A 22,968-nucleotide genomic window follows, 5' to 3' on the forward strand; every position below is an offset into this window, starting at 1 on the left:
GAACCAAAGCAATTCTCAAATCTCAGCCAGATTAATTAATCAAGGTATTCATGTTAATCATCCATCCCCTATTTATGCCCTTTCCTACATACTGGCATGGATGTTTTTTTGCAGTAGGCTTTCATGTTTAGCTTTGCTTTTACAGCAAGGATAGTCATAGTTTCCCTTCCACTCATGCAAGCAGAGAGGCCAAAAATCATTGCCGCACAGCTATGGGATGGGAAAGTGGGGAATACCTGGTCTGTTCTATGCTTCATCTCCCAGAGATCTCAATGGAAACCACTCCACCAGAGCTGCAGCTTCAGACCTCTGCCAAGATTTGGAGCCAGAGCCAAGGCAGAGTGGAGACACTGAATTCCTTCTCTGTGGCTTGCTTCCTTGCTGAGTCTGGAGATTCTGGGTTGGATTTCTGATGGCAAAATCTCAGGAAAGCCACTCTACTACTTCTGCCCTGCAGCCAACAGATCTGTCGCAACATGGGTTCTGAAGGATCTTTGTGGTGCCAGATGTCCAGAGATGTGGGTTCTCCCCCTGCTCTCCCCCGCATTTATGAGAGAATATGGGTTATATGTTTTGGAACTGTTAATCTTAATTCTATCGGTATTTAACTTTTTTTTGGTCTTCAGCCTCTTTTGAATCAAGGAAGAAAATCTTGTAATTGAGAGCACAGTTCTGGGACTGAGAGGATCCCTTGCCTGTCTCTTGTTGTGAACTCTCTGTGTGTGACCTTGCAAATCACTTAACTTCTTTGTGCCTCTGTTTCAGAAAGGGGGGTGATAATATTTACGGGAGAGGAGGGATGTGATACTTAACTGATTAACATTTGAAACTGCTTTGAAATCCTCAAATGGAAGGTGCTCTAGAAGTGAAAAATATGAATTTAATATATATTTTTATAGTGGGAAGGGAGGACATATTTCAAAATGGCTTAAATTAGTGTTCACTTTAAAACAGTCTTTCAGCACGTACACTGCTGTCAAGTTGTATTTGGTGTCATGGCCACCACTGCCACCCTATACTTCACATCAGTGATGTGTAACACTAAAAACACTTGCTCTTCTGTCTTCTACCAAGTGAATTTTGTGGGGAGAGGAGAGGGTGGGAAATGGGAGGTGCTAGTTTGAAGATTCATTTCCTGTCCAAATGTAAAAGTAGACTAAGGTGTAAGTGGATCAAAAAGTCCATGCTGGATTCTTGGTCCGAGGAGGAGACACAGAACAAGGAACAACTGGAGGGAATTATTGATAAGTTTTCACCTCACGTCTTGTATGTCCCTGCAGTACCATTCCCTCTGACAGTTCTCCAGCTACACAGTGCCCTCTTTCAAAGATACAACTGAATGTAAAAAAGAACTAGGGCGAGAGTCCATCACAACAACACTACTGCCTGGTTTATTTAATTTCAAAAAGTATGTGAATGGTACAAAGTAGATATCTACTTTTAAGACCATAGCGTTTACCAAAAGACTGGATAGGCTTTGTGCACCATACACTACATATGCTTCAATCAGTGCATTAAGAGATTCTGTCTGTTTCTAATGCCTGGTTTAGTCTGCATCCTCTCTTCGTCAGTTCCACCCCGTGGTTAACGGTTATACAAGGGAGGTAATGCTGCTGATGAATTGACATCATGTGGAAATGGGAATTCTTCACACATTTCTAGAGTAAATTTTAACAGTTCTTTGTCTGACTAATCTATATCACCCTCATCGCTGTGGCATAGGATTGTGGTTTCAACTGCAAAAGTGGCAGCATAAAAGATCTCTTTTAACCTGCAGTTATCCTGGCTGCTGCATCCTTAAAATCTGTGAGACCATTCTGCTGGTGACATTTTTGTCTAAAACCCTCTTGTAACGGAAAACTGCAGTTGCATTTTTGCTTAAGTTTTCTTACACTCAACATAGATAAGAGGATGCTAGCACTACAAACTTCTATCTCATCCTCTGAAATATGTAATGGGAATATGAATGGAGTCCAAATGAGAATATATATAGGAGGTGGGATTTTCCGAGGTTATGGGTCTCTGCTCTACTGGAAGAGAAGGAGCTGAGTTTGAATATATCAATATGTTTTTCAAACAGGCATTAGCAACCTCATTGTGCCCTCTTCCCTACTCCTCACCAACTCTAGGACATGTCTGCACTTACAGCGCTGCAGCTGTAGAGCTTAGTGAAGAGTCTACCTGTGCCATCGGGAGAGCTTTAGTATCTGTGTTGATGGGAGAAGCCCTCCCATCAACATAGCGCTGTCTACAAAAGGGGTGGGGGGTAGGTTGATATAACTATGTCAGGGTGTAGAAAATCTACACCCTTAAGTGATGTAGTTATTCCAACATAACTAAAGCTTTGTCTACACTACCAACTTACTTACTTTAAAGGCCTTTCATTTGCAAAATACAAATGTTTGAATTCTCCCCGTCTTTAAGAAGGTCTTTTCAAAAGCAAATCTACAATGGAATGGATTTGTGTGCCCTACCTACAAACAAAATGGTATACTTTTAGTATAGGTGCAATCGACCCAGCTCTGTTTTATATCTGATACTCAGTTGCTATTTCGGAGGAGTGGGGTCTCTCTACGTTGATTCTGATGTCTCATTGTGGACTAGTGAGAAGACTACTGGGATACTCTTAGCCTACATACTTGTAAAGGAAAATACTCTCTAAAGTGTACGTTATAGTGGGCAACATAAGGTAGATCTAAATCTGTGGTGGCAGGCTGGTGACTTAAAGCTATAGATGCAAAAAATGACTTGAAATTAGTGTGGGGTACGTGAGAGAGCTTCTGTGGTTTTCTTAGGAAAACAGAGTATTGTAACTTGCTTATCATTGCAAGTTCAAGTTCAGTGGCACAAATGAGTAACTTTCATTATGAAATGTCTTTCCTCTAAACATCTTGATGCATCGTGCATCTGTAATGTTCATGTTTACCAACTGCTGGATCATTGTGGACCTGGAACTTGGGAGACCCAGATTCAATTCCTTGCACTACCACAGACTTCCTATGTGACCTGGGGCAAATCCCTTGGTCTCTCTGTACCAGGTTTGAAAGGTATGTAGGTGCCTAAATTTGCAGATAGGTACCTGGTGGGATTTTCAGAAGCACTGAAACAGATTAGGCACCTAACTCCTATTGATTTCAACAAGAGTTAGGTGCTTACTTGCTTAGGCATATAGATTTTCAAAAGCACCTACCTGCATTTTTAGGCACCCAAACACCTCTTCAAATCTGGGCTTCTGTGTGTCATTTTCCCATCTGTAAAATGGGGATAACAGCATTTCCCTACCTCAGTGGGGTTTTCAGGATTGATACATGAAAAAAATGAAGGGGTCAGATATTACTGTAATGGGAGGCATATAAGTGCCCTATGTGGAACCAAGCCTCACAGCACCACTGAGATGTAGTGATATATTTATATGTAGATTGTAAGCTAATTGGGGTAGGGACTTGTTGGTGAATGTCTATAAAGTGCATCGCACAGTGGGGCCTTGATTTGTGACTGGTACCCTTTAGGTCGGGGGTCGGCAACCTGTCAGAAGTGGTGTGCCGAGTCCTCATTTATTCACTCTAATTTAAGGTTTCGCGTGCCAGTGATACATTTTAACATTTTTAGAAGGTCTTTGTATAAGTCTATAATATATAACTAAACTACTGTTGTATGTAAAGTAAATAAGATTTAAAATGTTTAAGAAGCTTCATTTAAAATTAAATTAAAATGCAGAGCCCCCCGGATCGGTGGCTAGGACCTGGGCAGTGTGAGTGTCACTGCAAATCAGCTTGCGTGCCGCCTTTGGCACGTGCGCCATAGGTTGCCTACCCCTGCTCTAGGTGGTAGTGCAGTACAAATAATTTAGAGACGGGGAAATTAGGCTTTTCATTTAACTTGTCTGTGCCTCTGTATATTTAGCCACAGTTAGTCAGTGGCAGTTTAGAGTGTATGTTGCCAGTGTCCAGATTCCCAGTTTCTTGCTTTAACCGGTTGGTAACGTTTCTCTCATTCATTTAAAAACATGGAGATGTAACTGACTCTTGCTTTATTTCTTTTCTTTGCAGGGGTTAATGTGGAGAATGATAATTAAAACTGTAATTAAATCTCCTTTGTTGTAGGGCAACAGAGAAGACCACAAATCTTAGTTGAATACATGTGACTTCAGTTTTAGTCTTTCAGAAGTATTTCATGACCCCAAATGCATTAAAAAAATTTAAACGTGGTACTGCAAAGAGTTATACTTTTTTTTTTTTTTTTTTTTTTAAGTTAGTCTTGGGACTGCTTTGCCTGTGGCGTAGGAGGAGGGAGATATGATTCCATTGTGTATTGCGTGAGTGTTATACTATGATCTCTTTATAGATCAGCACTGATGATGCTTTTGAAATTAACAGGTAGTGAAAGATGTTGGCTTGATAGATCTGAAGCTCTCTCTTTAACCACCACTGTGAGCTTTCCCACACTGGTGATACTGTGTCTTAAAGTTGTCAGGGGCCTACTTCTATGTGTAAGAAGATCAGTCTTTGTATCTATTCATCACTTGGCTACTCTGCTGTAAAGGGTGCTAAATTAGGATGTGAAACAGTTATGCGTTTAGTACTGTCCTCTCCCTAGTATCTGCTAATTTACGTTATGGCCCTGTTTACATGATCAAAAAAAAAAAAAGCCGAATCTATGACCAGATGTTCTTAAAGATGTTAAAGGGGGGTTTTCAATAGAGTTGGGCAACTCAGTTGAGAATCACACCCTTTTGCCAAAAGAACAGGAGTACTTGTGGCACCTTAGAGACTAACAAATTTATTAGAGCATAAGCCTTCGTGGACTACGGCCCACTTCTACGGATGCATATAGAGTGAAACATATATTGAGGAGATATATATACACACATACAGAGAGCATGAACAGGTGGGAGTTGTCTTACCAACTCTGAGAGGCCAATTAAGTAAGAGGGAAAAAAACTTTTGAAGTGATAATCAAGCTAGCCCAGTACAGACAGTTTGATAAGAAGTGTGAGAATACTTACAAGGGGAGATAGATTCAATGTTTGTAATGGCTCAGCCATTCCCAGTCCTTATTCAATCCTGAGTTGATTGTATCTAGTTTGCATATCAATTCCAGCTCAGCAGTCTCTCCTTGGAGTCTGCCTTTTGCCAGTGTAAACAGGGCCTATGTGTAGGGCAGGGGTAGGCAACCTATGGCACACGTGCCGAAGGCGGCATGCAAGCTGATTTTTAGTGGCACCCACATTGCCTGGGTCCTGGCCAGTGCTCCGGGGGTCTCTGCATTTTAATTTAATTTTAAATGAAGCTTCTTAAACATTTTAAAAACCTTTATTTACTTTACATACAGCAATAGTTTAGTTATATATTAAAGACTTATAGAAAGAGACCTTCTAAAAATGTTAATGTATTACTGGCACGCAAAACCTTAAATTAGAGTGAATAAATGAAGACTCGGCACAGCACTTCTGAAAAGTTGCTGACCCTTGGTGTAGAGGGTGAGTTTAGAGCTTCTACCTTACCTGTGTGTGTGTGTGTGTGTGTGTGTGTGTGTAAAAGTGGGCATTTTCTTATTCGTTTCCTCTGCCTCTACCTGTGGAACTTTGTGCAGTTTTCACTATTCTAACTGACTTCCTGCAAAAGCATTCAATAATTTTAAATTCGTTTATTTTATATTTAAGGTTAATATTTTTCTCCTTATTTTCATATCACTTACTGAAACACAAAGAAAACATACTCTGAACTATCTACAAGTTATCAAACCCACTTTCCTCCACATCTCTTCCCTTTTTTCTTTGAGTAACAGGTAGTGAATGTTCATAAATAGGTTTGCAAACAATTTGTAGGTAGTTCAGTGATTTCACATTTCCACATCATACGCTTGAACTTTTTTAACATAAATGTAATAATTGGACTAAGTCTCTAGTTGTCATTGGAGGTGGCATTTATGAAAAGTAATACTTATAGATGTACAAAACAGTAGACATAACCTTCATGGATTTGTGTGTGCATAAAATATATTAATTTCGATGTGTAGTTTTCCTATAAACACTTGACTGAAACCTTTTTCAGTTTGTTACTAAGAGGGTGGCAAGATTATAGACCTAGCTAAATAAAGATGAAATTAACAAGACCATAGGCTACATTTTGGTAAACCATAGTATTGCTCAGTGGCAAAAAGCCACAGAAACATTTACAAAAAAAAGTGCGGAAATGTGGTTTTGCTGTCTGTCACGCAGTCTGCTGTAACTGACAAAACATATGTTTTCTTATGGTGTGTTTTCACAAGTCTGACCACAGTATTCAGTTTTTATCCTCCTCCTCTCATCTTCGCTCTCCCTCCCCTTTCTTTTCCCTCAGCAGTATACCTACAGTTAATTTTTGGCAGACTGAGTTTATTTTTATTTTTTTTAAGTTACATTAAATTTATTATGGAGTAACTGCATATCCCAGTTTATCAAACTATCTTTGGCTGAAAGTATTACTCAGAAACTTACAACTAATACAGATCTTGATGCTAACTCAAGAGGTGAAAAGTTTATTATGTGATTGATAGCAGTACACATTGGTTGCAGTGTGGTGCAAGAAGTGAAACAGAGTGCCTTCCTAGCCTGAGAGAAGTATCAGTATTTGTCACAAGATGTGCAGTTTGCAGAGAGTATTATTGTGTGGTTTGCTCTTTTAACTGTGCTTTGTTTTACTCTTTATCTTAAAATGAGGAAAGGGAGCGAGGGTTACTTCACTGTTCACAAAAGGACTCAGTTCAGCAGATGTGGGCACTGCAGCATTCTATCCACAGAACTGATATAGTATAATTAGTGGGAGTGCAAGTACCCACCTTCAGGTTTTCTCAGTTCTGAACTAAAGAGGCCACTGGAGTGTTGGTAGAGTCGGAGAGAAAGAGCCGTAAAGACTGAATTAGACTGAGACTGTTTTGAGAATCCCTTTTTACAGTGATTGCTTTTGTCATAGTGACACGTGTCCATTGGGACTTACGCTGAGACCACCCTCCCACTATCCGTAGGCCAAGTATCTTGTTTTTTAAACCAATTTTATTCTGAGATATTTAACCAATTTACATAAAATTTATTTATTAACTATTAGCAGCTGTTTACACTTGACCTTACTCTTCCTGTTGTGGGCATATTTGCTATAGTCTACCTGCAGGTGAAGAGTATATGTAATATGAGTCTCATTTTCTGAGACAGAAATATTAATCTGAAGTGTAGTATAGCTCATGATGTTGCTTGAAACAAGTTGTGATCCAGTAGTGATTAGGTCATGGCTCCATAAAACTTTTAGTAGATTGTACATGATACAGTTTATCCACTTCTTACACGGACAGCTCCATCTGCCTCCTACTTCTGCTCTGTTTGTTTTAAAGCATTTTCTTTTCATTTGGTCTACTTTTTAGTTTTATTTAAGTTGAAATTTGTCATTGAAAACTGCAGTCATGTCATTTCAAGAAAAGGTCATTTAGTGTTGCTGGACTCTGAGTGTGTCTTGGCAGGAGTTTTACTGGGAAGGGCCATTCAGAGGAATTGAACATCAAGATGTACTGGATGTAGCCAAGTGTGCTGGACAGTAAGTTTCCCGAATGTATTTCAACATTTATCACATACAACTGTCTTCAATTTTCTCTTTGTAAGCTTGCCTTTTTCAGAAGGTTAAAAATCTGTTATCTAAAAACTAGGTTATGCTTCTCACTTTGATAAACTGATTGAAAGTAAAAATTCCTGGCTTTCCCCTCTCCCAAATTTAAGCAAAAATAGTGAAAATTATAGAAAGCTGCAGCCACACAAATGTTGAAATCCAAAGCAGAAACAATTTAACAGAAGTAGTTCTGATCTACGGTGATTATGACATTTTGAACCATGACAACTTTGAGGGGCAAGATTTTGAGCCAGTGCCAATACTGGATTTTTAAACACATTGTTTTAAAATTCAGACATGCAGCATTCTACCACAAGTTAATAGTCTCAGGACACATTATTATGTTTGCATTTCAGCTGGAAAATGAGACTCTGGCCTGGTCTTCACTAGAAAATTAAGTCATTTTTCAGTTAGAGGTGTGAAAAATCCTCATCCCGAGTGACTTTCTTAAAATGATCGAAGACCCTTGTAGACAGTGCTAGCTTGACAGAAGAATTCATCCATCGACCTAGCTATCGTTTGTCAGGGAGAAGGATTACCTATGCCAATGGGAGAACCCCTCTTGTCAGCGTAGGAGGTGTCTATACTGAAGCACAGCTGTATTGTTTAAAGTGTAATCAGTTCATTTTCATCATGGCCCATTTCAACAGGGTTTACTCCGGATAGTAACCTGAATTAGAGGAGAAGAAATCTGTGGAATATGATAGAATCTATCATTGTACATCATATAATGGAATCCTAGTATTTTAGAGTGACGTGGCCTATTAGAACTTTCCCCACCCTCTGTCTTTCTTGCTGTAACAGTAGGTTAGGATCTAGTTCCTCAGAGATGCAGTATTGTAGGCTCCAAGCATTCGGAAATCCATGAGTTGTGCTTTTTTTTTTTTTTTTTTTTTTTATAAACATGGAAGCTGAGATTCTCACATAATCGCTTGTCTCCAAAATCTGGGGCTTTCTTCCACTCACCCTGCAAAAATGGAAAGGGGCCTTAAACTGGCTCGACATGAGGGAACCCCTGCATAGAATTCCACTGACTTCAGTTGGGTTCTGTCTGGCCTCAGAGGTCTGCTTACATGGAGCCAATTTCAGGATGAGGCCTTAAGATTTGTAGCAGAGTTGAACAAAGATTTGCACAACATTTGGCCACGTTTAGGACCTCACACTGTGTATTTTCCCTGCCCTAGCGAGGTGTCTCACTGAAATGTGTGCGCAGTTGCAAATCAAAATCTTACCCAGCAGGGAGAGGATGAAAGAGAATCAAAGCTTAGTTAAGATCATGGCTCATGTATGTGTGTTCAACTCTGTTGCAGTTGTATAGGGAAGGATTAAAAAGGGGAAATGCAGGTGTAAATATAATTGTGGGGCTAAGTCAGAAATCTGAGTTTGATAAAGAAGCCGACCTAGTGTGGTACTGTAACTACATACGATTAAAAGGGGCTAGTTTTAAAAACATCAAGCCAGATTCCCAAAAGCTGGCCAAGAGAAGTTGAAAACCCTATACCAGTGAACCACATTGCACTGAAGGGAGAATTTGGTCCAAGGGCAGGTGATAAATCATGCACTCAGGATTTCCCCTGGGGAAGAAAGAGGGGTAACTCTTCAGAGCTTGCAAGAGCTCTGCTAATGGCTGTGCTTCCTTCTCACTGGCATACTGTTTTGGTCTGGGCTACAGTCTTCTAAGCTTCTCCTTCCACCATAGTGGAAGAAAAATTGCAGCCATTTTCTGCCATCGTGACCTCCAACTGCAGCTTTTTCTCTGTCAGAGTCAATAACAGTATAAATCCAAGGTGAATTTACCTCATTGTCTGGTTTGGGCCTGAGTGAATTGAATGGCCATACTGATTCTTTTTCTGTGCCTTTCTTTGTCCACATACTCTTAGGGCTTGTCTATACTTACGCGCTGGTTCGGCGGCAGGCAATAGAACTTCTGGGTTTGATTTATCGTGTCTTGTCTGGACACGATAAATCGAACCCAGAAGTGCTCGCCGTCGACTCCAGTAATCCTGCTTGGCAAGAGGAGTACGCGGAGTCGACGGGGGAGCCTGCCTGCCGCGTCTGGACCACGGTAAGTTCGAACTAAGGTACGTCGACTTCAGCTACATTATTCACGTAGCTGAAGTTGCGTATCTTAGTTCGAATTGGGGGGTTAGTGTAGACCAGGCCTTAGACATAGCGCGTGCACATGCACATACACACCCCCCTGAAAAGTCCCGATGTCAACTCGGTTGATTTGGTTTTTGTTTCTTAATTATAAGTGAGTCCACGTATATTTTTAATACTAAATTGCATTCCACATAGTTCCAGAGACATTAAATATATAAATAAATAAAAGCCTTGTCTTATTCAGTTTGCTTCAGCAGCCCAGAGAGCTGTAGGTACATTAGTAAATTGATTCCGAAAATTCTGGCACTTCAATTTATTGCTTATGTCACTGTATGCAGTATTTTGTGCAAAATAAGCATTTAAACTAATTTATAAAGTGTAAGTATCCAGTTTACAGTATCTTATGAGCTTAGTTGAAATGTTTGTAAAGAAAGCTGATAAGGAAAGCGAGATGGATATTATACCCATGTTCATTTGGCAGAGTCTGATGGTCACACTTATATTCAACCCATGCGGGCATTGCAGATTGTAGAGACACAAAAACTAAGCCCCCTAAACTTGAGCAATTGGCATAGTGAAGAAACAGTTGCCTGTAAAATATCTTCCCCATGGGAGAACTTTTGTGTGTGTGTGTTTGACTCTAAGTCTAGGTTCTCTGAGGCTTAGTTTCCAAACAGCATGAATCTATGGCTGAGGATAAACTTTATATTCAAGACTTATAATATTTTCTACAGTTCTGTAGATCTGGAGTAAGTGTTAGAAGACCCCTTAAGTCTGTGATTAAAACAAAATGTGCTCCTCTCTATGAAAGAAGAGTTAATTTTGTGTAAAATACTAAGATTAGCTTTTGTGTGTGTTTTATTCGGAATCACGTAGTATGTCTCATAATGTAATAAACTTTTATTTGTTGCCACTAATTCATGAAATGCTTGTTTAGTTATTATGGGGGTATATGCATGTGTTTTTTGGTAAGCACTTAATAAACTAGATCTTTTTGGCAAAGGCTGCACTGTGTAAAACAAATTAAATCTGAAATAACTAGTCCTGATCATTTTCTATTGATTGCTGAAATGGGTTTCCCAATAGGGTTTTATTTTTCTGTTTTGTTTCAACAATACATATGTAATAGTTTTTGTTCTCATTCTAATGACAGACCTATAGCCTCCAGTTGTAATTCTTTACTAACTATTGTTTATAATTGTAATAACTATGAAACATCGTGAAACATAACAGAAATATTTCCCCTAAACTTGTATACTATAAATAAAAATCCCAATTTTGTTTTTGCCCTACTAAAGGAATACAAATGCCAATATTTTAAACAACAAATTAATTTTGAATTTCCTATATCTTCGGTAGCTTAGGTATTTTAATATCTAAACTTTATAGAGCTGTTTGTTTTTGTTTTAGGCCCCGCTTCAGCAAAACATTTAAGCACATGGCTAAATTCATCCCTGTTTAGCAAAGCACTTAAGCATGTTCCTAAGTTTAAGCATGTGCTTAAGCCCAATTAAAGTCTAGTGTTTAAGGGTAAAACTTTCAAAAGCACCTAAGTCCCTTTTTCGAAAGGGACTTAGGAAGCTCTGAGGACCCTACGTCTCCTTGAAAGTCATTGGAACTTAGGCTCAGAATCCCAAGTTCCTCTGACTTTCAAGGAGCCGGTGGGAATGTCTACACTGCAATTAGAGGGTCCCAGAGCTCGGGCTCCAGCCCAAGCCTGAATGTCTTCATTGCAATTAAACAGGTCCTCAGCCCCATGAGTCCAGCTGACGTGGGCCAGCTACGGGTGTCTAATTACAATGTAGATATACCCATAGACTCCTGATTGCCTCCAAAGTCTCTTTTGAAAATGGGACTTAAGCTCATAAGTCCCTCTGGTGCTTTTGGAAATTTCACCTTAAGGGCCCAGTTTTAAAGGTATTAGAGCATCTAATGATGTCGATAGGTGCTCTTGAAAATTCCACTAATCTCCTATCTGCATCTTTAGGTGCCTAAATACCTTTAAAAATCTGCTTCAAGTGCAGATTGCAAGGGATAGTTTGCCAACTCAGGGCCTTAAGCAGTTACACTTGTATTTTATAATGATGAGGAAATATTGACTGATGTAAGTGTTGGTTCTTTTGTCTGGGTCATAATTTGGCCTGGTTACCTATAGTGCCTTCAAATAGGTGACCAAACGTTACAGAAATGTATATTATAGTTCGTAAATGTTTGTTGTTTCACTTTTTGCCTTTTTAAAAAATATTAATAAAGGGCACAGATATGGAAAGATTAAGGTATTTAAACAGGGTTTTTTATTTTATTTATTTATTTATTGCAATTATATCAACAAAATAATCTAATACCAGACTAGTTACAAAAACACCACTGCCACCACCACTACTCCTCTTTTCAGTTTCAGTGTTGGTGTGTTCTTGCCTAAAAACAACATCTTTTTGTCTTGGGAAAGAAGTAATAGAAGTGTCCGTGTTTGTTAACATATTTGACAAACTGTGGCAGCAAAAACTATCCTTTTTTATATTTTGGCATGAACAATTGCCCTTTTATTGGGCCATTAATGCTATTTCGGAGTATCCACAGACAATAATTTAGCAGCTGTTTATCAGGAGCTTTCATAAAGCATTGAATAGTATTCTAACATTCAGTAACCCTAACAACAGCATTTCAGAATCTGTGCCTGTTTAAATGGGATATCTGTAAATGTAGTTGTTCAGGGATGCATGACCCACATAACCTATAAATTTGATTGGAAGTTACAGTGCTGGCATAGGCTGATGGATAGCAGATTAGAACCCTGATTAACCATGTGATTTGCAGGCTGGGAATATATTGTCCTAAGCAAGATTCATCAGATGCAATCAGAATGTCAAGTGGTCAGATGAAATTCAAATGTGCTATGTGGCTTTTTTTCTTGTGCTTTTCTTCTTAGGTTCCCTCCTCCCTCTTCCCTCCCTCCCCCTTTATTTCCAAAGCTGAAAAATACTACTTTGATGAATTTGCTCCTCACCCTAAAGCTGTCTGTCTGTTATTCATCAGAAAGCAGGTCGCAGTTCAGTGAGCAGAAGAAAAGATTTTAATAGAAGCTGTGCCAAGGGCTGTAATGCATCATTTTAGGGCCCTAATTACATTACAATGACAAATATCAATGGTGACAACAGCAATAACCTACATCCTTTAATGGCTGTGCTGGAAAAGGAGTTTGGGCTCTGCGCCATTAGATTAGACTTGGTTTCAAAACATAGGCCATTAGAAGTGTGTGTCCACAGTATTATTGGCCGATAACTGAAGCCCAGTGGAAAGGCCTGTAAATAAATGATGCCTCTCTAAAGCTTGGTCCCGTGAGACAAAAGAGGCAAAATTAGATGGCCATGGAAGCAGCAGTGTTTCCGAGGCAACTTTAGTTTCAAAGTGAGGAATTGGCTGCTTACGTTTATGAAATCATACTTTTCCCCCCTCCTTCTGCCAATTAGGTAGATCGTGAAAAATCCAATGGCAAAGCATCTCAAAGCAAAAATATATTCATAGCCAACGCAACTAACTTTAAAATGAAGAAGGTTTTTTAAAACCTCCTTCTATGTATATCTATATTTAAAACTTTTTACTTTTCTTTTTCTCTCTCTCCTCTTTTTGCCTGTTAGGCAACAAAGTCTGGTATAGGAGGTATTGTATGGGCTTAATAACCACAGGCCCACTGAAATACTAACCCACATTATTGGTGCCTCTCCCTGTAGATAATGGAATGGCAGAGCAAGAAATCAGACTATCTGGCTTCCAGGGGTTAACTCTCTTTATTATGTTTTGTAATAAATAGTTCATCACACTAAAACTGCTGTCATACTACTCTGCAGACTTGAGTGTGTGAAGGACTGCATATTCCTAGAGAAAATACTTTTTAATTACACTTATTCCATGAATCCATGCCAGTTCTCTAGATTTTGATGCATTTCTTCATTTGCTTTATTCCTGCAAAAGATACACAAAAGTGTTTGGTTTTGGGGGGCATTTTACATTATCCTTCATAATAGGACATGTGACAACACCGGCTGTAGATGTGCTTACCATGAACATATATTTGCTTTGGTTAAATGGGGGAAAGAAGGAAGTGGAAGAATAATTGTTTGTTCGAACAAACCTAAGACTGACTTGTGTACTACTAATAATTTAGTGCAGACAGTGTACTCAATACAAAAACAGTCCCTGCCCCTGAAGAGTTTTTTTTTTTTTATAATGTACAACAGGGATTGGCAATGTTTGGCACGCGGCTCGCCAGGGTAAGCACTCTGGCGGGCCGGGCTAGTTTATTTACCTGCTGATGCGGCAGGTTCAGCCGATCGCGGCCCCCACTGGCCGCGGTTCGCTGTCCCGGGCCAATGGGGGCAGCGGGAAGCCGTGGCCAGCATATCGCTCACCTGCGCCGCTTCCCGCCACCCCCATTGGCCCGGGACGGCGAACTGCGGCCAGTGGGGGCCGCGATCGGCCGAAACTGCCGCGTCCGAAGGTAAAAAAACTGGCCTGGCCTGCCAGGGTGCTTACCCTGGCGAGCCGTGTGCCAAATGTTGCCGACCCCTGATCTACAAGAATGCCTAAAATAATAAAATTTTCCAATTAAAGTGATTTCACCTAAGTATTTGACTAATAAAGAATATGTCAGGGTGTTTCAGTTTCAAGGCTTTTATTTATTTTCTGTCCCCCTGCAGGGAAGGAAGACATTTTTATTCTCATATTGAACTAGTCTCTTCTTCTTCAATTACCTGGTCTAGTACATGGCAATTGAATGCATGTTTTGGGTGAACACATAGAGCAACTTATTTACTGTAAATTCTTAGTTCATGTTAAAGGTGAAAATCTCTTGGCGTGAGATGATAATTTAGATAGACTGTTTCTTTGTATCAAAACCAAAAAGAGAAGCAAAGACTAGAATCTTGAATGTGAGTCACTTCAAACTCTGAAGACTGTAGTGGACATAACATTTGAGACAAACTGGCCTCCACTGTCTTATTTTTGGATCAGATCCAAAATTTCTTAAGTTTTGGTATGGTTACAAATTATGAGACTGGCTGACCTTGCAAGATTACTGATATTTATGATAACTGCTCATGAGAATTTGCTGTTTAATCTAAAACCCAGGCCCTAAACTAACTCTGGTCAGGTTCCAAAACCATTCTGTTCACCCATTTGTAAAATGAGCCCTGCTTTGCCTTTTCTAGTCTAAGTGGAGTAAAGATCTTGCCAAAATAATTTGGTGGCACTCAAGTATTAGTGCCAATGGTCCAATCCTGTGTAAAATATCTGTGGGATCAGGGCCTTTAAGAAGTTCACAATATTCCAGGTATAAGAAAGTAGTGGATAAACTGTGAAATGTATTGGTGTACACTATAGATACATTTTTATAGGTGCTGTTTGGCTGTTACTTAGCAATGAGCAGCCTGATTTTGTTAACCAAGTATGTATCCGCTGTAATTTTCCCTAATAGTTTTGATCTTTGCCTCTTATTCCAAACCATGAAACCAAAGCCTTTTCTTTGAAAACGTATGTGATAGCCCAAAACTCAAATATATAAGCATCCTTTAATGCAAAGATGCCCATCCTAGTTTAGGTAACAAACGTAAACTCATGCCCTGGCCCACATCCCCTTTACTCCAATGCTTGCCCAGTATGTCTCTCCTCTTCCACACCCTTCAAGTCCAAAATGGAAGCCGTGCTTATCTCCACTATGTACCTTTGTCCATGGTAGCTCAGTGACTTGACACTGGCTTTCAGAATGTATCCAGGCAACATCAAGGGCCACCTTACATAACTTTCTGAAGATTGGTTCAGCATGGCTGCCTGGCATCATTACAAGGCCACACAGAAGTATGGTGGATTAATCCATGGGAAAGTAATGGTTCAATGTGTTTTTTCTTTCTTTGAAAGAGACACATAGATTGAATACTGGAGGATCCAGAATGCAGAAATTTGAATGTCCTTTCTGGCTTTGCTGCAGCTCCACAATGCTTTGTCTCTGTGCCCACCTCCTTCCTGGCTTGTAGCCTTCCGCAATAACGCAGACCATGTTCCAGTCACATCTTGCCTCCACTATCAGGCCTTCATGAATGAAGAATACAGTCACTAAGCAAGCCTGTCTTGTTGCAGATCTTTTGTTGTAGGCAGCAAAAAGTTCAAAGCAACATAACTTCAGAGAGAAGAACCCATCTAGTAACCTGCCTAGTGGAATGCCATACTCAAAGCACCAGTACTTCTGCTTTCTTCTTTATCAGAGGATCCTCTCACCTGTTCACACAGCAGTGTCTTGGAAAGCTTTGTAGTTCTCGGCTCTTCGGAGCTCAGATCAAGTGTAAGTAATCTCTCGGCCTATCAAAGGGTATGATCAAGTGTTTTGATGTGTTTGGTCTTTTGGCCCCGAGATGAAAACCTTGTCTGTGTCCCTTGGACCGTGAAGTACAAACCTTTATTACTGCTTATATTCTACTTATACTCTATGATGTGCAATCATCTGCCTCTCTAAAATGACCATAATTCCTAATGTCATTGGAACTTTTCAATGAAGAACAGTACTGATGGGATTGACTAGACCTAAAAATGCATATGCATCATGTATATTAACAAAGGACTTTTATGTTGTTCATGTAAATAAACTACTAATCTAGAAAATAGTGTTAGCCCATGGCTAGACATCTGAATCTTAAGTGCGGACTTTTTCTTTCAGTCTCTTCCACCCTCTTGTTGATCCCTCCCGAAAGTTGAATACTTTTGAGATGTCTTGCCATCATTAAAAATTCTTCTCTTCTCCCATACAACTCTTTCATACTTTATCCAGGAGTAGACTGCTGTCTCCACAAGTCCAGGAAGCCTGACTTTCCTGTATGAAGCAAGCATTAAAGTGCTGCAGTTTTGTAGTATTCTGGGACCACTAATACTTAAGCCCTGCATAATGGTTTACCTTCTAACCTCCTGTTTACAATTGCTCAGACTTTCCAGAAACTCTCACTTTTCTGGCTGATGGTTCCCATGCTCAGACTCTGCTTGTCGGGGAAGTGTGTGTGTGTGTGTGTGTGTGTGAGAGAGAGAGTTCCATAGCTGAAACAGCTGTGCTTGAATGTTGAAATTTAGCATGGACATAACTGTAATAGGGGAGAAGTGCCTTTAAGTACGCTAGGTAAAATGGTCTTTGATGTGGATACGTTATGCTGTAGCTCAACAAGAAGTTCTAGACATGATGCAGGAATCACTTGGTGAAATTCTATGGCCTATGTTAGGTAGGTCAGACTAGATGATCATAATGATCCTTTCTTGGCTTAAAAATCTGTGACTCTGAGCCATTCCACTGCGGTTTATTGTACAACGTTTATGCTCACTCTTAGAGTGCAGCTAAGGAAGAATATTCAATGCACATGTGACTATTAGGGTTGCCAATTTTCTAATCTCAGAAAACCAAACACCCTTACCCCGCCTCCTGCCCCGCACCTTCTCTGAGGTGCCCCGCTCACTCCATCCCTCATCCTCCATTGCTTGCTCTCCCACACCCTTGCTCACTTGCTCATTTTACCAGGCTGGGGAAGAGGGTTGGGGTGCAGGAGGGGGCTCCAGGATGGGGCAGGGGGTTAGGGTGCAGGAGGGGGTGCGGGCTCCAGCTGGGAGTGTGGGCTCTGAGGTGGAGCTGGGGATGAGGGGTTTGGGTGCAGGAAGGGGCTCAGGGCTTGGGCAGGGGGTTGAGGTGTGGGAAGGGGTGAGGGGTGCAGGCTCTGGGCGGCGCTTATGTCAGGCAGGTCCCAGAAGTGGTGACATGTCCCTCAGGCTCCTACGGGGAGGGGCAGCCATAGGGGCTCTGCGCGCTGCCCCTGCAGATCACATTGGTCACGGATCCTGGCCAATGGGAGCTGCGGAGCTGGTGCTTCAGGCTGCCAACCAAACTTCTAATGACCCGGTCAGTGGAGCTAACTTTTCGACTGGGTGTTCCGGTCAAAAAACAGACACCTGGCAACCTAGTGACTAACTTATCTGTTGGGTACAAAGGGGACTGAAAGCATGCATGGGCTGAGTAGGGTTGTGAGCTTTCTAATCGCACAAAACCAAACACCCTTGCCCTGCCCTGCCCCTTCCTTGAGGCCCCGTCCCTGCCCTGCACCTTCTACGAGGCCCCACCCCGCATTCACTCCATTTATCCTTTCTCTATCACTTGCTCTTCCCCCACCATCACTCGGGTGAGGGCTCCGGCTGTGGGTTGGGGTCTGGGATGGGGCCAGAAATTAGGGGTTCAGGGTGTGGAAGGGCTCAGGGCTGGGGGAGGGGGTACAGGCTCCATCTGGGGGTGTGGGCTCCGGGGTGGAGCTGGGGATGAGGGGTTTGGGGTGCAGGAGGGGCTCAGGGCTGGGGCAGGAGGTTGGGGTACAGGAGGGGGTGAGGGATGTGGGCTCTGGCCGGGCGGCGTTTACCTCAAGCGGCTCCTGGAAGCGGCCAGCATGTCCGGCTCCTAGGAGCAGGGGTGGCCAGGTGACTCTGCGTGCTGCCTGCGCCTACAGGCACCATCCCCACCGATACCATTGGCCCCAGTTCCTGTCCAATGGGAGCTGCAGAGCTAGCACTTTGGGTGGAGGCCGTGCATGGAACCCCCATGGCTGCACGTGTTCCTAAGAGCCAGACGTGCCGGCTGCTTCCAGGGGCCGCACAGAACCAGGGCAGGCAGGGAGCTTGCCTTAGCCCCGCTGTGCCGCCGACTGGACTTTTATAGTCACCAGAGTCCCTTTTCGACTGGGTGTTCCGGTTGAAAACCAGATGCCTGGCAACCCTAAGGCTGAGTCAAAGACTCTGACCAGGCCTTTGTCCTCAGTACCTGTAAATCTCAAATTGTAAAGGAGTTAGGTAAGGCTACTGCATACATTTCAGGTGCACCAGAGGGAGCTTTGCAGCTGAGGAAGGTATATTCTGCTTTTATTCTGTGGATGACTTAAAATGCATGGATTTTTTTTTTAACTTGTAAAATATCAGTAATTGTAACAAGTTGTGAGAATTTATGAAGTAGTGAAGATTAAGACCTGAGTTCTGCACGTTGCTTTGTGAGGGACCCAAGGGAGCCTTGTTGAAGTCAGTAGGGCACCTCGTGGATGCAGGGGTCTGCCTAAAGCAGAACAGCAGGATCAGTACCAAGGTTTTTCTTGTTGCTTTTTTATTAAACCTTGGAAGTTCTGTACAAAATTGTTGTATGGTTGCTAAACCCTCAAGTTAGGAAATGCTCCAGCAACTTTAATTTTAGCAACTACAACTCAATCTCCTTGTTCCTAGATGAGGAGAAGTACATAGTAAACTGTATTTACTTAATATTAATACATAAGAGATGTACTATAGAATATTGTGCAAAATTGCAGGCATATATAGGTCAGTTAAATTTTTAGGTAAATTAGCTTTGTAGTTAACTGTGTAAGCTCCTGAACTGTACTTAAGGAAGGTTGTACTGCTAGATAACCAGTAAATGTGTTGTATGTGAGTGTTAAAAAGTTTCATAATATGCACAAAGGGACAAAGTTTAAAATTTCACATGAACCCGTGGCTGTAGCATATCATGACTTCTGACGACATAGCTTTATAACCATAATGTTTCATTAACACAGATTTTTATATGGAATGCTAGATACTTTATTAGTCTGTTGGTTAGATAATTTTTTTTAAGGTTTTGTCATTTAAAAGATTGCATAGTGAGAAGGTTGAAAGGGTTGCTGATGAAAGGAGGAAACCAAAATTGCACAAGTATGAGTGTCTCTGTCATTCTGGTAATGACTTTGCAAGAAAAAGAGCCTTTTGCCCTCCTATATAATGAGGAACTGACCCAGTGTAGAATTTATTTTAAGAAAGTCCCTGTAATTGTAACTGTTGTGATATCTCCCCTACCAACATTAAGATGTGCATGTTAAATATATATAATAATCCATCTCTATGGAAATATAGTATCATATAGAATCAGATTCTAATCACAGTTACACTGGTCTAAATCCAGAGTAATTCCAGTGAATCAGTTGACTTGAGTGAAATGACTCTAGTATTAATCCAGGAAAAGTGCCATCAAAATCTAAGTATTACTTATTTTTCTAAATCCAGAATCCCAAATTGCAATGTCTGAGCCGTATCTTAACATGATCTTCAGTGAAGTTACATATGATGTTTGTAATGCTCCCACAATGTTTTTAGTTCAGATATTCTTTCTTTATATATATTTACCCCCATCTTACAGTTGAGTTATTGACACATTCCTTGAATTAAATTATCTTTTTTTCTGTGAGGGGATGATATGAATCATTAGTATTCAATAATTTTGAGGTTTTTGTAAGGTTTGAAAATAGTACTGGAAAAAAGTATGGTTGGTTTATGTGCTGCTCCTCCTGGAGACGACATGATACACCTCTGATTTTTATAATGGAAATGAAAATTCTCTTTGGACCATATGGAAGCTCAAAAGCTTGTTTTGTGAGGAAACTCCTAAAAATGTGAGCTGTAAATGACTAACAATAGCCATTTCCTGTTGTTGAATTGGGTCACTGAATTATTTTTTTATTCTTATTAACTATTCCAGTTAAAACGTGGTAACACAAAACGAGTGATAGATGCAGTTTGATATGTTCATGTGATAACATTTTGAGAAATATAGAATACACTAACTTTCTTCTTCTTCTTATATGCAGGCAGAAATTGTCAAGAGGCTGAATGCTATATGTGCACAAGTTATCCCCTTCTTATCCCAAGAGGTAAGGTGGTAGTTTGCAGGTACTGGCCTTAAAAGATGCTCTGTTGTTGTTGTTACAAAAGTGGAGCTTTGTAATGATCTCTCTGGCTTTGTAAAACTCATGGTGACTATATTTCATTTTCCAAGGTGCTGTTCCAACGTCAATGTCTTAAGTTATATTCTACTGAATTTTTAATAAGTGCATTTATATAATAGATCACGTTCTAATGTGCTAAGCAAAATTTAGTTGTTTAAAATATTTTGCTGTCAAGTACAATGTAGTGCTGCTCAGAATAATGACTTTGTCAAACTGGCTTCTAATAGGATAGATTGAAAAATTGCTAGAAATACATGATTTGTGCTACATTCTTGACAATGGGCATTAAAAGTAGGCAGAAATGTATGTAGGGCTATCAAATGGTGATGCTCTAGATAGTAAACATACTAATGAAGCTTTTGTCTGTTGTATTCTTCCTCTTTTATGTCTTCTGTGTGTTTGAGGAAAATACACTGAAGATTAACTCTCTGTAAGCACTGACCTCAAAATTATGATTCAGTCTCATGAGCTTGAGTGCATTGCAGATGCCTTCTGAGAGACACAGGGAACTTGAGGGAAAGGTGTGGTGCTGGCTGGAGGAACCTTGCTACCATTGGCTTGTGTGGGATAAAATGAGAGTGTGGTTCGTGAAAGGAGAATGTAAGTGTATAGTGGCTTTAAAAAAAGGTTTTGTTTTTGTTTTTTGTGCAGGGGCAGGATTTGGACATGGGAGGCCATTGGAAGTAGGCTGGCTTGATGCTGTATAATTTAGGAATTCATTTCAGTAAAATCAGTGGTGGGAAGTCAGAGCTTACAGCGGTGTTTCTTTGTAGTGCAGCTGCAAAGCATTGTATTGCAGTCTGAGAATGTACTACAATTCTTTCTCCCACCCTTTCAGTTGTTCCACAAAGTGTCATTGCTTTTCAAGAGAGCTGTTCATCCTTCTGCCTGCTGGAGGGTGTGTGTGTGTGTGTGTGTGTGTGTGTGTGGCCTATAAAGTTGTGTTTATGAGGGCTCAATGTTGTAGTGAGTTACTGCACAAACCCTTCTCTGCTGCCACTGGGGGCCTGAATTCAAGTCCTGCCTTGAGTCACAAATGAAAATTAGTTTAATCCTTGTACTCATTTGTTAATGCTACAGAAACACTGCACATTTGGAAATTGCTCTATTTAGGAGTTACACAGGGTTTGAATAGAGAGATAGGATTGAGATGTATTGGCTTTTATTTCGGAAAGCTGTCACTTTACCTATTCCTGATTCGAGCCAGTGCTATTGGTCCCTTTGCTCTATGCATACTAAACTGACAAAAGTTTAAAAGACAGGTGGGGGAGAGTATTTGGCAAGCAGAGCTGTGATCTGAGCAAAAAATCAGGTCCAAATGCAGTACGAAGTGGCATTTTGCCTTAGGTAGGAATAGTGTGGTCCTGCATTCAGAGATCTTGCTTTATTATTATTATTATTTTATTTATTTTCTGTGGTTGCAGTTTTAGAACTTTCCATTGAAGTCCTAAAGAAATCCTTGTTTTAATACATAAATTAGCCAAATGGTTCAGCTGTACCTTTCTCCGTTCTCCCTTTTCACACGCACAAAATGAAAACTTATTAATTAGAAAAAATATATGTGGTTTGTTGGTGATATTTGAGGTTTTTGCCGTCCTTTTGTTCATCTTAGGCTTAACCCTTTTTATGTGTTCATGTGAAAAAAGGGGTAAAGTTTTGGGGTTTGTGTGTAAGTGGTGGTGCCCCAGTCAGTTCAACACAGATTTCTTCTCTCCTACTGCTCCACATATATCATGCTCACCTTACTCCACAATCAATCTGCTGAAAGCTTGCACTACTGATGCATTTTAAGTGATGCTCTGGAGGGAGGAGGAATCTTGAAGGATGCATTGTTGCCTTTTTCTGCAGGCAGGGAGAATAATCTGTGTGGGATGCATAAGCAGAAATTGGGGAGCTGTGCTAGGACTCTTACTTTTAACTATAGTGTAGAGGACTATCTACCAACTTTCTAGGCCATGTCTGCATCACAAATTTTGGTCAACGCAAATTAAGTTAGCAAAAAGCCACCAAAGTTAGTTGTGCGCATGCATACCTGGCTCCTTCTGTTCGTGCCGAGGTTGCTCACCAAGAGTGCATAGTGTGGTGCACCATAGGTAGGTGTCCCAGTGTGCAACCCACCATTCTCCAGTGTGCTGTCTTTTGGGAAACTTTGGCAGTGCATGGTGAGGGAGAAATGAGCCATACAGGGGTGACTAGGAGCAAGGGGTCAACTTCCCAGCGTGCAACTGTCTCGATCCCATAATGTCGTCTTTTGCACCTTTTTAAAAAAATCCCACAAACCCACATGGCCCTTCTTGCTGTTCACCATCTCTGACTGGAGTATGCACAAGTCTGCATGAATGTCGTAAGTGTTGCAAGCACAGGACACACGATCCTCTGGTATTTGCAGAGCCATCAGAGGAACCAAATCAGCAAGGAACATG

General features: G+C 40.8%; 1 protein-coding gene across 9 annotated transcripts in view; it reads left to right on the forward strand.

The window, feature by feature from the left end:
• The window catches only part of TLE4 (TLE family member 4, transcriptional corepressor), a 125,515-nt gene that overhangs the window by 15,886 nt on the left and 86,661 nt on the right, over positions 1-22,968 (forward strand). For all 9 annotated transcript variants that reach the window (XM_034773528.1, XM_034773529.1, XM_034773531.1 and 6 more), the window contains exon 5: positions 20,408-20,470. In XM_034773528.1, coding sequence (XP_034629419.1) covers positions 20,408-20,470 — 63 coding nt within the window. The remainder of the gene's footprint in view (positions 1-20,407; positions 20,471-22,968) is intronic.

This window comes from Trachemys scripta, chromosome 6 (genome assembly GCF_013100865.1).
Source record: "Trachemys scripta elegans isolate TJP31775 chromosome 6, CAS_Tse_1.0, whole genome shotgun sequence".
Taxonomy (NCBI): domain Eukaryota; kingdom Metazoa; phylum Chordata; order Testudines; family Emydidae; genus Trachemys; species Trachemys scripta.